General features: G+C 44.5%; 2 protein-coding genes across 2 annotated transcripts; one reads left to right on the top strand and one right to left on the bottom strand.

Moving 5' to 3' along the window:
- Positions 1 to 10: 10 nt before the first annotated feature.
- LOC130493032 (olfactory receptor 6B1-like) lies at positions 11 to 910 on the bottom strand (the record flags this gene model as incomplete). Its single annotated transcript, XM_056866805.1, has 1 exon — positions 11 to 910. A coding segment is annotated over exon 1 (894 nt), but the record flags the coding sequence as incomplete, so codon positions are not given.
- Positions 911 to 2098: 1188 nt separating this feature from the next.
- Positions 2099 to 15771, top strand: LOC130493031 (vomeronasal type-2 receptor 26-like). Its single transcript, XM_056866804.1, has 7 exons — positions 2099 to 2212; positions 2993 to 3141; positions 3933 to 4218; positions 6318 to 7145; positions 8276 to 8488; positions 13060 to 13186; positions 14861 to 15771. The coding sequence occupies exons 1-7, from the start codon at positions 2099 to 2101 to the stop codon at positions 15769 to 15771; spliced, it is 2628 nt and encodes an 875-aa protein (XP_056722782.1).

Here is a 15771-nt window from a genome sequence, read left to right as displayed (position 1 = left end):
TCCTTATTTTTTCTTGAATCTTCTTCAAGGCCTGTTTCACCTCTTTGTTTCTCAGGCTGTATATAAGGGGATTTGCCAGAGGGGTCAAGACCGCGTAAAAGGCTGAGAAGACTTTGTTCAGGTCTCCCAGTGCTTGGGTGTTGGGTAGCATATAGACAATCATAAGCGTCCCATAGAAAATGGTAACCACCATAAGATGGGATGAGCAGGTAGAGAAAGCCTTCTGCCTTCCTGCAGAAGAGGGGATTATCAGGATGGTGGCAATGATGCAAACGTAGGATGTCATGGTCAAGAGAAAAGGAGGTAATGTGAATATGCAAGCAATTATGAAAGTAAAAATGACTATTTTATGAATGTCACTGCATGCTAATTTTAGCAAGGGGTTGAAGTCACAAAAGAAATGATCAATGTCATTTCGCCCACAGAATGTTAACTGCAGCAGAGGAAACAATACGCTGTTTCCTAGAAAGCCACTTATCCAAGACCCAATAATTAAATGTAGGCAATCTCTATTGTTCATAAGGGTTGTGTAATGCAAAGGTTTGCAGATGGCCAAGTATCTGTCATATGACATGGCAGACAAGAGAAAACATTCTGTTGGGGCAAGAGAACCAAAGAAATACATCTGTAGAAAACAGCCAATGAAAGAAATGGATCTGTTTCCAGTCACAAAACTGGCCAACATCTTGGGTAGGATGGTAGAACTGTAGAAGGTCTCCAAGCAGGAAAGATTTCCCAGGAAGTAGTACATGGGTGTGTGCAGGTGTTGGTCAGCCACAACAAGAGCAACAATGAGAATGTTCCCAACCATGGTCACCATGTAGATTATCAGGACTATCATAAAGAGAAATATCTGAAGCTCTGGGTTGCCTCCAAATCCCAGGAGGATAAATTCTGTAACCATAGTTTGGTTTTCCCACACTTTCTTTTCCATAGTTTGAATCTAGAAAAAAAGAAATAGTTTGATGTTTATCCTCCAGTTATTGTTTATCACTCCAGTTATTGAAGAAGCAATGGACATAAGTGCTGAAATTATCCTGTTTACAAGTGATACCAAGATGACAGCTAGGAAATGCCACCTTCATAGCCCCAAGCAGCCAATGGAATCGAGCTCGCAGCATTCAAAAGTTCTCACCAAATCTTTATTGAATGGTTTATGGAAATAATGAGTTTATTTTTCTCATTATTTTCTCATTATTATTAGAACAAAAAAGATATCTTACTCACTTGAAAGTTGTTTGAATTGTCATAACAGCAACTCTATTCCCACAGTTGCATGTAGGAGTTATTTATATATACATACAGAGCTTTCCAACCATAGGGAGTTGCTCCCCAGAGAGTTTATGATTTTGTTTACTTGGCTGTTTTACAACTGATACCAGCAAAAGCTAAAACAACCCACTAATGAACTACATAAACCATTTCAAATGATTTCAGAGGGGTTGGGCCACAATCCTAAACCAATTCTGCAAGCTGCTTAGGTTGGTAACTAAAACCCTATGCCAGTGTAGGGCTGTGGATTCGGTAAAAACCAAACAAAAAAAATAACGAATAAATGCAAATTCAGTAAAATTTGTTTTCTGGTTTATCAGGTCCACAAAATCCGGGAGGTTGGCAAAGCCAAATTTGCCAAATCCAGCTTTTTCAGGAATGTCTTTCCGTGGTCCGTTTTTTTTTTTTTTTTTTTGCAGGTAGAGGTCCCAAATTTTCAGGATTGCTAGAAGGGACTCTCCTTGCAAGAACCCCCATGTTTGGTAAAGATTGGGTCAGGGAGTCCGGAGTTATGGTGTCTGAAAGGGGTCGCCCCATCCTCCTCCATTGAAATGCATTGGCAAAGTTGCTGTGTTCAGAATCTTTAGTGTGATCTTTGCAATGTATCTCAATAGAGAAGCCGGGCTTTAAACAGTGGGAAAGTTTACCCAGTGCCTCCATAGAGATACAATGTATCTGGATACAGTGTTCTGAAATGTTACCTCCATGTTTATCTTCTGACCACACTGCAGGCAATGAAGCTTTGGAGCACAACCCGCCTCCCTCAAGCCTCAAGCAGGGTAGTGAATCTTGGAGGGCTCTGAATTTTTCCCCAGGAGACCCCGGAATGCCAGCCTCCTTGGGTGCCGATGTACCAGAGGCACTGCACATCTGCTCTCCAGAAATAGATTCTGCACCTCCTCCACCTCCAGTTTTCCCCTCTGTGGACATTGATCACATTGTGAGAGTGGAGCAAGCTGGTGGGAATGTGGATCTTGCCTCCTCATTTTGCTAGCCAAGAATATTGTCGTTCACCCATAACAATAAAAAGATGGCCTGGCTTCTGCTCTGTACTTCTTTAAAGAATCTGTCTTAACTGCATATAGTACCCTGCTTGGATTATTGAGCCAGACGTTTTTTTTAAAAAAAAAAACTCCTTTATTTTCAGCCAAAGTATCTTTTGTCTATTCCCCCCTGTCCAATTCAGGCTTTTAAAAAATCAAATCTTGCATCACATATTAACTTTTAATTACTATTATTAAGGCAATGCATTATGGAATAAAGATTTCATATGACCTATCCACTGCAGAGCAGAAGGTCAGTTTCATGCTGTCTTACAAATCTCTCGATGCATCTGGCAAGTATTTACCTCCCCTGTAATTATCAAAATCACTGTCATTGTCAACACTGTCTGAAAAGTGGGTAATAAAAATGCCCACATTACAAATACATTCTAAGCTCACCTCTAAACTTATTCAGACTAGTGGTTTGCTGTATGGATGAGCAGGACCAAATCGACCACGAATAGGACAGACTTGGTCATTGAATCTTCATGCCCCCTACTTTGGCTTCTGTTTTATTCCTTGGAAAAGTGTATGGAGTTTGAGCAAGAAACGTGAAGTGGAGACCATTTTACCAGGGAATGTGGTTCAAAATGCAGAAATGCTGCTGTGGACTGGCTAGCTATGCATTAGCTATCAAGTCATTCCTATTGCTTCTATTCCCACTTCTTGTATCGAAGGACGTGAACAGCAAGTGCACCATTACTGACAACCATCTGTATAGGCCAGGAGATTCTACAATTGGAGGAATCTTCTCTCTGACTCACCCTCATTATAAAGAGCACAGTTTTAAGAAAACTCCATATAAGCGTTATTATAGCTATTTTGAGTAAGTTCTTCTTAATGGCTAATAGTAGTAAGCATGCTATTTTTTTCAAATGATTATTACAGTTGCCCACAGCTCTGTGAGAGGAGACATTGCCACGGGAACAGCTTTTCACATCATCGGATCCGCTCAGGTTCTTCTAGTTGCATTTCTACCCTTAGCGGTTTTGTTAAAGGCTCAGAAAGTTCTATTCAGAAAGGTGCTGGAAACTCTATCAAGAGTTCTGATCTTAGCTATTCAGTAGAGGAGGCAGAAAATCCATTTAAAAGAAATTGGTAAAGAAACTGAATTAAGACAGGTGCAGAAGAAACGTGAACATTTCAAACTTGTATATTTTCATGTCTGTGGCAGCCCATTTTATTTGTCTTCTCTTGTTCCTTGTAGCCCCCTTCAATACAATATCTTGTGTGCTTGTATACATTTATGTTTCCTCTACCACTGAAAGAAGTCTTTCTTTCTTTGTTTGAAAAAAGGTAAATGTTACACTTGTTACTGTTCATCCCTGCCTCAGGTGCATAGCCACCAATGTTACACTTTGTTTTTCATTGCCATTTGTGTCATTTTTTTTTAAATCAAAGGGATCCAGCTTTCTGGGGGTAAAGTGTAGATGACTGGGAAAGGTAATGGCAAACCACCTGGTAAACATAATCTGTTTAGTAAATGCTATGATGTGACATCAACCCATGGTTCAGTAATGACCTGGTGCTTGCACAGGGGACTATGCTTCATTTGACTGTGTACTAGATATCATCTCTGACAGAAGTTTCTAATGCTCAGTGTTACTTCCATTGCAGTCTAGAACAAAAAAATTACCAGCATGTCCTGGCCTTCATTTTTGCCATCCATGAAATCAATAAGAATCCTGGGATCTTGTCCAATATTACCCTAGGAATCCATATCCATGACAATGTATTTGATTCAGGGTGCACATCCAAGGCAGCCCTGGACTTACTGTTCACAAAGCAAGTTAATGTATTACAGTTTGATAGAAACAAAGATGTTTTGTCTGTTATCGAGGGACTGACTGTCAAGAACTCCATCCAAATGGCCACCATCTTGAACATCTATAAGATTTCACAGGTATGTGTTTAAGTAATTGGGATATTGATTAAACCGTCTTATGGTTCAGTTACGTTCTAATCAAATATCCATTAATTTAACAATGCAATTTAAAGCAACTCAGCCTTTAATATGCATTTTTAAAGTATGAGTCTCGGTATTGCCATTTCAAATTACTAATGGCAAAGGAGCTTCGAAACATAGTGACCACAGTCCAACATAGAAATACACTGTTGCCACCAAGCTTCCATTTTAGCTGGACTTTCTTTTTGTCTCTCCATCTTAGCTCCATGACCAGAATATCTCTGCCAGCATCATTCTCAGCCCTTGAATGGAGCAAATCTGTGCTTTGAGAACCAGCAGAGAGGGAGCAGGACTGGACATAAATCCACTTCGATGTTAGCATAGCTCAATTGAAAAACAAAGAAGTACTCAGAGAGATTGATACCCACCTGACTACCAAGGCAGTTAGATCAGTGATTAGAACTCCTCTGCAATTAATTAAGGTGCTATGGACCCAATACAATTTTATTGCATTAATGTTTCTTTTTACAAAACACTCCAGTACCATGAGCATCATCATTTTTAGCTATTAAGGCTTTCCTGTGACTCAGTTTAAGACTGGATGTTTGGAGCTACTGCTGACCCTCCACATTTCAGTAAGGCAGCAAAGACTTCAAGTGTATCTCCCCTCTTCCAGAACTTTAAAACTCCCAGAACCCCAATAAAAAATACCCTCCCCCAATCAGAAAACTAATCTCTGAGCTCATCTGGATTCTCCTCTCCTTTCAAGCCTATGGAAAACAACTCTTTCAAATTGTATTCAATTCCCAGTCCTGTAAGGCAAGCAAGAAGGCTTCCTCAAATGTACTGAGTGTACTTGGTTCTCTACCCCTGTTTTCTCCCCCTGTATGTAGCTTATTGGCCCTGACCTGGATGGCCCAGGCTAGCCTGATCTCATCAGATCTCAGAAGCTAAGCAGGGTCAGCCCTGGTTAGTATTTGGATGGGAGAAATACCAGAGTTGCTGTGCAGAGGAAGGCACTGGCAAACCACCTCTGTTAGTCTCTTGCCATGAAAACACCCCTTGCGACTTGACTGCGACTTGACGGCACTTGTGTGTACACATGTAGGCTATTGGGATATTATAAGGTTGTAAATATTTTTCTGCTGTTAGTTGTGAGAAGTTTTGGTTCCAGGGTTTTACGGTAATACGAATAACCATAAATATATTTGAAAGCTCTTAAACCATTTGAGAGTGATGTTTGCCACTGTGAGCCTGGCTTCAGCTGCGTAAGGGCGGCCTGTACTCTAAATAAAATAAATAAATAAATAAATAAATAAAATAGGCAAGATAAGTTGATCAAATTTATATATAGTTTTATAGACCAAAACAGAGAGCATGTGCATTATGGCTGATGTATGAATCACGCAACTATCATTGGATATCTGTCAAAAAAGACCTACTCAGCCTCTGCTGCTGCTGGGAGGTCTCCCACTACCAGTGTGGGAAGCCCTACCAGTGTGGTGTAGTGGTTAGGAGTGGTGGACTCTAATCTGGAGAACCAGGTTTGATTCCCCAGTCCTACACATGAGCATGCTGGGTGACCTTGGGTTAGTCACAGTTCTCTCAGAACTGTCTCAGCCTCACCTACCTCACAAGGTGTCTGTTGTGGGGAGAGGAAGGGAAGGAGATAGTAAGCTAGTTTGATTCTCCTTAAAAGGTAGAGAAAATTGGCATATAAAAACCAACTCTTCTTCTACCAAAATGACATTCAAAGTCTTGCCAGGTTTTCTGGCAAGACTTTGAGTATTGTTTTGGATTGTTGTAGCAACCCAACTGTATGTCAAGGATGATGACATGGGGGAACACAATAAGGAAGGGGAGGGAGGTGGAGGAGGATGATACCCCGCATATTCCTTACATGTTACTCACTTTTAAGTAATTGAAATTGGAAGTACAGAATATCATACTGAGTACGGAAAAGTGTTATTCATAATATTTGCAATTTAGTCTAACAATAAAAATTTGGGACTTTGTATTGGAACACATTAGTGACATTAGTATGGCTGTTTATAATTATTTCTTCTGTGTCTAATTTACCATGCTTTCCCTGGTAGTTCTCTTATGGTTCACATAAACCTACGTTCAGTGATAAAGCTCATCACCCTTCCTTGTACTGGATGGCCCCGAGCAAAACTGCTATGCACAAGGGAATTTTCCAGCTCCTCTTGTATTTCAGGTGGACTTGGATTGGCCTCATAGCTTCAGATGACGATGATGGCGAAGATTTTACCCAGATATTGTCCTTCTTGCTGGAACAAAATAACATTTGTGTTGCCTTCGTGCACAGAGTTACAGAAATGAGCCTCACAGACCACAAAATATTGACAGAGCTCAATTCAGCCCTTCTGTCACCCGAAGTGAACGTGATTGCTGTCAGCGGAAATTCTCAGTCTTTGTTCGCTTTGGAATATCTCTTAGACGTGTACGAATTTAGAATGCGCCATCATATAGGGAAAGTTTGGATCACAACAGCCCAGTGGGATTTCACAAACACGATGCGTGAGGACAGCTTCTGTACAGCAACCTTCCAGGGCGCTTTAAGTTTTGCAGGCCATAAAAATGTCATGAAAGGATTCCAGGACTTTCTCCAGACTTTAGAGCTTGACGAGGCACTGCTGTATTTTATCTGCATCTTCTGGCGAGAAGCATTCCAATGTTGCTTTCCCCCTGAAAACATCAACAAGTGCAAAATGTGTAAAGGGAATGAAAAATTGGACAGCCTGTCTAAGTTTATGTTTGAAATGGAAATGAATACTCAGAGCTACAATATTTATAATGCTATCTATGCTATAGCACATGCTTTGGATGCTGTATACATGTCGAGGCCAAAAACAATGGCAGATAAAGGCCAGTTTAAGTATATGAATGTTCAGCCCTGGCAGGTAAAATTGTTACTAAAAAAAAAATCTGGTTGTGGGAGAAACTGGGTCTGAAGCTTGAATGTGATTACCAAAACTCTCTCCGGATATGTCGAAGTAGAGAATGAAATGCAATATTAATTTGTTTATGTCATTCATACCCCAACTTTCTCCCCACTGAGGTTCCAAAGCATCTTGCATCCCCCTCTCCTCTTTCATTTTATCCTTACAATCGCAGTTTGAGGCAGTTCAAGCCGAGAGTGTGGGACCAGCCCATGTTCATCCAGCAAGATTCCACCACAAAGTGGGAACGAGAACCCGGGTTTTCAAGATCCTAGTCCAACATTCTCATCACCATAACACACTGGTTCTCATTCCTATTAATGTAGAACTATTGGGTTGGATGGATCCAGTGAATCACAACCCAGTGGAGAGTTGTGGGTGGTGATATGGGGGAGGCAATGCCAGATGCAACCCCACATCACTTTTGGTAAAAATTCAGAAGTGACACAAGCAGCTCTAGGAAATCACAGAGTATCTGGTGATTCGTAGAGCTACTCTATGTCACTTCTGGTGGTTTTTTTACTAGACGTTTTTTAAAATAATCACAACCCCAAACAGAACAAAAGAGAAAATAGAACAATAAATGCAAGTCTACACAGAGAGACAGACAAATGGACAGATGGATAGACAGACAGACAGATACATAGATAGATACATAGATAACCAGAAATGACGCTGTGGGTTTGTTTTTTCTCTCCCACTGCTGCTTGGAGTGATGATGGGCAACAGGAGTGGGGGGCAGGGAATCCCCTGCTCCCCAACTCCCATTGGGCAATTGGGTTCCCGAGGGAAAAGAATAGTTCCACTTGTGGAAGGGATTGTACAAGATATTTTCCATCATCTCACAACACATTATATACCTACAAGATCTTGTGGAACAGTTTCCTACCTCAGGAAGACATTCTGAGCATGAAGAAGCTGCTAGATTTACTTCTGGTACTGGTTGCCCAATATTTTGCACAAGCACAAGCACAAAAAAACAAACAAACAAACAAAACAGTGGGATTAGAATAAGGTTTTTTGCACCTTATTGCATGTTGCCTTGAGCATGCAAAGATAATGGACTCCATTTCGTTAACTCTCCAATATAGCTCCACTTCTTTTTGAAAAACATCAACTTTAACAACAGCGCAATGGAAGAAGTGTCTTTTGTGAATGGGGAATTGTCAGCAGCGTACGATATCACCAACTGGGTCACTTTCCCCAACAAATCCTTCCTTCGTGTTCAGGTTGGAAGTATGTCAGCAGCCCAAGAATTCACCATCAATCAAGATGCCATTGTGTGGAACAGTAAATTTAATCAGGTAGGATTAAAATGTCAATTATAATGCTGCTGCGGCTGAATTAGATGATATGTTCTGACCTTTATAACTGTATAGCATTCATCTTGGTACATTATCCAAGGTGTTCCGAAAACCCTGGAGCCAGTGCTGAAGTTTGTCACACACTAGAAACTTTTGATTAGTTTATTTGAAAACCTGGAGAACCACTGCCAGTCAGAATAGATCAGGAATTCCCAATGTGGTACCTGTGGGCTCCTTGACACCTGCTGACACCTTTCCTAGCACCCACCAAGTGTTTTTAGAAAGTGGCCAGGGCCCTGTGGGGCTTTTGCCCAACAAGGCTTCTGATTGGCTATTGGAGATTTAATGGGCTGTGCAGATTTTTTAATGGAAACATGGCTTTGGTAGCAGCTGCCACCACAGCACAAGGATCTTCCCTGGGTAACTGAAAATAAGCTGTGGGTGTGCCTCCTTTGGCAGCCATTTTGTGGCTACACCCACTACTCTGTGTTAGAATTCCATAGGTTTTGACAGTAGGGCTGTTGAAAAAAACAATTCAGTAAAATTCGGATTCAGCAAAATTTGGCCTGTTTTGATTTGGGAAATGCCGAAGTCTGAACTCCCCCAATTTGGATCCGTGGAATTCGGTGCCAAGTTCTGAGTTCGGGAAAAAATTCAGCCAAATAAAGCCATTAGAAACACATTAGTGCCTTTCCACGGCTCTGGGGGGCATTTTTGGAGGTAGAGGTCCCAAACCTTCAGCGTAGATTGAGGGGACCCTTCTTGCAAGAATCCCCAAGATTTGTAAAGATTGGGTCAGGGGGTCACGAGATATGGGGCCTGGAAGGGGTCCCCCCAATCGCCCACAGGAATAAAGGCATTAAAAACACATTCACACCTTTCCGCGGCTCTGGGGGGGCATGTTTAGAGGTAGAGATCCCAAAATTTCAGCGTAGATTGAGGGGACCCCTTCTTGCAAGAACCTCCAAGTTTTGTAAAGATTGGGTCAGGGGGTCCTGAGATATGGGGCCCGGAAAGGGTCCTCCCCAAAATCACCCACAGGAATAAAGGCATTAAAAACACATTCACGCCTTTCCGCAGCTCTGGGGGGGGGCATGTTTTGAGGTAGAGGTCCCAAAATCTCAGCGTACCTTGAGGGGACCCTTCTTGCAAGAACCCCCAAGTTTTGTGAAGATTAGGTCCATCTGCCCATTGGAATAAAGCCATTAAAAGGGATGTACTAAAACGAATGACAAGTCAGCCCATTGGAAGCAATGGGAGAGGCTGCCCAGCCCATTGAAGATAATGGAAGAGGGGAATGTCAGTTGACTTGCATTTACTCCACTGAAATACATTACAGGGGATGTACTAAAACAAGTGACAGGCTAGCCCACGGGTCGCAAAAGTGCAGCTCCCGAGCCACATGTGGCTCTTTGAGCCCTTGAGTGCGGCTCTTTCCTGTCTGGGCCCGGCTGAGTAGCGAAAGGGGCGGGGGGCAGGAGAGAGTCTGCGCAGGAGGCGCTTGGGTTACGTAGGAGCGACCATGTGCCGCTGCTGCTGGCGGGCCTGCTGTGGGGAGAGAGTCTGCGCAGGAGGCGCTCAAATTACAAAGGAGCGACCACGTGCTGCTGCTGCTGGCTGGCCTGTTGTAGGGATTGGGGGTTTCTTAAGCAGCGGAGGGAGCAGCCGCCGTTTCGATATTTGCACGGTAAGCCCACCCGCTGCCTCTTGGCTTCTGCTGTTGGCTCCTCTAGTCCCTCTTCAGAAAGGCCCGAGAGAAATTCTCATTGCTTTGGACACTCTTCGCCCGGACGAGGAAGCCCTGCACGGCGCCTTTCTCGCTTGAGGCCGCCTGCAGACGGAGGGGAGGGGGAGGCAGAGAGCGAGCTGCCCCGGCGGCCGCCACCTCTCCCCTCCCTGCCACGCGGGCCTCTCTTTCGGTACGGCCGCTCTCGCCCCCAGGGCTGCAGAGCGGGCCCAAGGCCGTGCTCAGGCTGCCCCTGGGAGGAAGGAGGGGGCTGGCGCCGTGGCCTCGAGGGAGGGAGGGAGGGAGGGGCAGTTGGGGGACTCTCCTTTCTCCCCCCCCCCGTGGAAGCCACCTGGGCGCGCAGCCCTGCCTGCCTGCCCCCCAGCCGGGGGGGGGAGCTCCTCCAGCCAAGCCACCTTGCCCGGGCACCCACCTGCCTGCCCTGAATCTGGAGCCCGTCAGTCCCAGAATGGTGGGGGAGAGTGAGCACCTGCCCCTCCCTCTGGCCAGGAGGGAACTGGCATGTCCGTAGCGGGGGGGGGGAGGATGGATGGACTGTGCATCTCCACCTTGTTTGTTTGCATGGAACACACACAGATCGGGGACCTGCTGGCCTCTTCCTCTGTGCCTGGGATCCCTGGACATCTGGACCCTCGCTGGGTGATGGTGTGCGGGGGAGAAAACAGTGGGCCTTTTTGTCTGGCAATTGTTAGCCCTCCCCTGGCCTATTACTACAGGTTTCCCCTCTTCCTGCTACTTTGTGCCTCTTTCAAATGGAACGGGGGGGGGGGTTTACACTCTCCCCACAGCCATTCACCATCCCACTGTGCAGTAGGTGCTCTACTGGTTTCCACTTCTGCTAAATTTTAATTAAAGTTTATTTAGTAAACAGTGTACCTACCTATATAGTTTGAGTTTAAAAAATTTGGCTCTCAAAAGAAATATCAATCCTTGTACTGTTGATATTTGGCTCTCTTGACTAATGAGTTTGGCGACCCCTGGGCTAGCCCATTTGAAACAACAGGAGCAGCTGCACAGCCCATTGGAAACAATAGGAACCAGCCAGAGAGAGACTCACTGACCCACAGTTAACTCCACACAAAGTTGGCAACCGGTGAAAACAGTAGAAAGCACAGTCCCACACAGAGGCAATTAAGCCCACCCCCCAGCAGAACAGGTAAACCCACCCCCTTTGGCTTCCCCCCTCACACACACAGACACACAGACACACACACACACACACACACAATTTCCCCCCCACACACACACACATACACACACACAGGAAAAAAAATTATAGAGAAAAGCCCCCAAATGGGTCTTACTGTGGATGTCTTCTTCTCTTCTATCAGGAGCAGGGACTGGGAGGACTCAGGAGTAATCCAATATGATTCTAGCAGACTCGCACACACATACTCTCTGGCATGGGAGGTTTTGCCTTGGATTTGCTGCTCTCTAGATGCACATTATGGATTGCCTGTTCCTATTCATTCCAATGGGTGGATGGGGAGTCCCCATAACTCGGGATTAATTGCCTTTTAGTCTGACCCCCGGGTCAGGGTAACGGTACGGCCCAACTGCCGAGGCAACCAGACCCCCAGGCCGGGGTAATGGTATGGCCCAACTGCCAAGGCAACCACCAGACCAGACCCCCGGGCCGGGGGAATGGTACGGCCCAACTCGAATGTGTTTTTAAAGGCTGTAATGGGCAGATGGGAGACCCCTTCCGGGCTCCATAACTCGGGACTCCCTGCCCCAATCGTCACCAAACTTGGGGGCTCTTGCAAGAAGGGTCACCTCAAGCTACGCTGAAAGTTTGGGGCCTCTACCTCCAAAAATGTTTTTCCCGGATCCTCAGAAATCTGTGAATGTGTTTTAAATGCCTTTAATCCTGTGGGCGATTTTGGGGGGGACTCCTGGGCCACATATCTCGGTTGGCCACCCTACCTACAGTGCTTTTGTTCATGTGGGTCTCACAATCCCCAGCATACCCTTTTTGGGTGGTCAAAGGAGGATGTTTTTATTCTCAATTCCTCGTCTAATTATGGCCAGTGTGGAATTTCACATAAAACACTGTATATGAAAAAGTAAAAGCATGAGTTGTATCTAGCCAGCTTTTTCACTCAAATTGGCCCAATTCTACTTATTACAGATTGTGTCCCAGTTAGGGTTGCCAGCTCTGGGTTGGGAAAAAACCGGGAGATTTTGTGGGAGGAGCATGAGGAGGGTGGGGTTTGGGGAGGGGAGGAACTTCAATGGGGTATAATCCCACTGAATGTCCACCTTCCAAAGCAGCCGTTTTCTCCAGGTGAACTGATCTCTGCCTCCTGGAGATCACTTGTAATAGCAGGAGGTCTCCAGCCACCAACTGAAGGTTGGCCACCCTACCCACAGTGCTTTTGTTCATGTGGGTCTCACAATCCCCAGCATACCCTTTTTGGGTGGTCAAAGGAGGATGTTTTTCCCGGATCCTCAGAAATCTGTGAATGTGTTTTAAATGCCTTTAATCCTGTGGGCGATTTTGGGGGGGACTCCTGGGCCACATATCTCGGGGGGGGGGGCTAACCCAATCTCCATAAAATTTGGGGGTTCTTGAAGGAAGGGTCCCCTCAAGCTACACTGTGGCCCTATGCTCTGGTGAGTGCCACTTGTTTATTTTTTAATGGTTTAATAGATTAATAATGGGAATCGGTTTTAAAGTTTAAGGTTTATTGCTGTATATATGGTTTTATTTTATGATGTTTTAATGATGTTAAGCGCCCTGAGCCCAGTTTTTGGCCAGGACAGAGGGCAGGATACAAATCAGAATAAATTAATAAAATTATTTCCCCTTTTCTGTGATTAGACACTGCCTTGTTCCAAATGTGTTGAGGCTTGCCCTTTAGGACACAGCAGGATAGTCCGGCAGGGGGAACCCCACTGCTGCTATGATTGCTATCCATGCCCAGAAGACACCATTTCTAACCAGTTGGGTAAGTGATGGCACAGAATTGCTTGGAGCAATGTTATATTTCTAACCTTATCTGTATTGATTTCCACTGTCTACCAAATCTTTTCCTAAAGGCTTGGATACATCAGTTAAAATTGAAATGTGCAGTTCTAACAAAACATCCATTTTGATGATGTTCCATCACATCCAGTCTTGGCTGCTGAATCCCAGCCCCAAAAGGAAAGCCTTACAGGTTCCCATAAAGTACTTGAGGTTGGACATTGATGAACCCAAAGTGTAAGGTACATTGAGTTGATCTTAATATTTGTGAGGGTACACATGAGAAAACATGCCTTGGGGACATGTCAGGCCTAAATTGCTAAAGTTCAAAACTAGTGCCATGATCAGAAATAAATGCAAAAATGAATTGTATCTATCCAGCATCAATTTTACTGTGACACTTCAATGTTTTGGTTTTCACATAAGAACATAAGAAAAGCCCTGCTGGATCAGACCAAGGCCCATCAAGTCCAGCAGTCTATTCACACAGTGACCAACCAGGTGCCTCTAGTTAGCCCCCAAACAAGACAACTGCAGCAGCACCATCCTGCCTGTGTTCCACAGCACCTACTATAATAGGCATACTCCTCTGATCCTGGAGAGAATAGGTATGCATCATGACTAGTATCCATTTTAACTAGTAGCCATGAATACCCCTTTCCTCCATGAACATGTCCACTCCCCTCTTAAAGCTTTCCATGTTGGCAGCCATCACCACATTTTGGGGCAGGGAGTTGCACAATTTAATTATGTGTTGTGTGAAAAAATACTTCATTTTATCTGTTTTGAATCTCTCACACTCCAGCTTCAGCAAATGACCCTGTGTTCTAGTATTATAGGAGAGGGAGAAAAACTTCTCCCTGTCCACTCTCTCCAAACCATGCATAATTTTATAGACCTCTATCATGTCTCCCCTTAGCCGCCTTCTTTCCAAGCTAAGCAGCCCTAAGTGTCTTAACTGCTCCCCATAGGACAGTTGCTCTAGTCCCCTAATCATTTTGGTTGCTCTTTTCTGTACCTTCTCAAGCTCTGTAATATTCTTTTTTAGGTGTGGTGACCAGAACTGTACACAGTATTCCAAGTGTGGTCTCACCGTAGATTTGTACAAGGGCAGTATGATATCAGCAGTTTTATTCTCAATTCCTCGTCTAATTATGGCCAGTGTGGAATTTCACATAAAACACTGTATATGAAAAAGTAAAAGCATGAGTTGTATCTAGCCAGCTTTTTCACTCAAATTGGCCCAATTCTACTTATTACAGATTGTGTCCCAGTTAGGGTTGCCAGCTCTGGGTTGGGAAAAAACCGGGAGATTTTGTGGGAGGAGCATGAGGAGGGTGGGGTTTGGGGAGGGGAGGAACTTCAATGGGGTATAATCCCACTGAATGTCCACCTTCCAAAGCAGCCGTTTTCTCCAGGTGAACTGATCTCTGCCTCCTGGAGATCACTTGTAATAGCAGGAGGTCTCCAGCCACCAACTGAAGGTTGGCCACCCTACCCACAGTGCTTTTGTTCATGTGGGTCTCACAATCCCCAGCATACCCTTTTTGGGTGGTCAAAGGAGGACCCTTTCTTCTATTTTCACTAGCAGAAAAGATGGCTGGCCCTAACTCTATTGTCATTGCTGAACTATCATTGCTGTTCTCGTCTCTTGCAGATGCAGTTCACTGTATCAAATGCCCAGAAGACCAGTATGCAAACAAGAACAAAGACTGGTGTATCCCCAAAGTTATAACTTTCCTGTCCTATCAAGAGCCCTTGGGGATTGTTTTGGTTTCCCTTGCCATTTCCCTTGCCATTGTCACAGTACTGGTGATACAAATCTTTCTAAAGAACTGGAACACTCCCATTGTCAAAGCCAACAATCACAATCTCACCTGCATTCTTCTCATCTCCATTGTGCTTTGCTACCTTTCTTCCCTGTTATTCATTGGCAAGCCCGACAAGATGACCTGCCTTCTCCGGCAAATGGCTTTTGGAGTCCTTTTCTCGGTTGCTATTACTTGCATGTTGGCAAAAACTATCACTGTATTTCTGGCCTTCATGGCAATACAGCCAGGGAACAAGATGAGGAAATGGCTAGGGACAAAAATGGCCTACTCCATTGTTCTGTCCTTCTCCTTCATCCAGTTGGGGATTTGTATTACCTGGCTATCCACCTCTCCCCCCTTCCCAGATGTTGACATGAACTCGCAGGCTGGGCTAATCATAATGGAATGTAACGAAGGCTCCATCACCATGTTCTACTGTGTCGTGGGCTACGTTGCTTTTCTGGCCATCATCAGCTTCACTTTAGCGTTCTCTGCCAGAAACCTGCCTGATGCTTTCAATGAAACCAAGTTTATCACCTTCAGCATGCTGGTATTTTGCAGTGTTTGGATCTCCTTTCTCGCAGCTTACCTGAGCACCAAGGGGAAAAACACAGTAGCTGTTGAAGTCTTTGCTATCTTGGCCTCCAACACTGGAATCCTGGCTTGCATCTTTCTCCCCAAATGTTACATCATCTTGCTAAAGCCTGATTTAAACTCCAAGCATCTTGTAATAGACAAAAGGAATTATTCAATCTGA

Source organism: Euleptes europaea, unplaced genomic scaffold, assembly GCF_029931775.1.
Source record: "Euleptes europaea isolate rEulEur1 unplaced genomic scaffold, rEulEur1.hap1 H_4, whole genome shotgun sequence".
NCBI lineage: Eukaryota > Metazoa > Chordata > Lepidosauria > Squamata > Sphaerodactylidae > Euleptes > Euleptes europaea.
The sequence above is the reverse complement of the archived record's forward strand: the minus strand, read 5'-3'. Positions and strand labels throughout refer to the sequence as shown.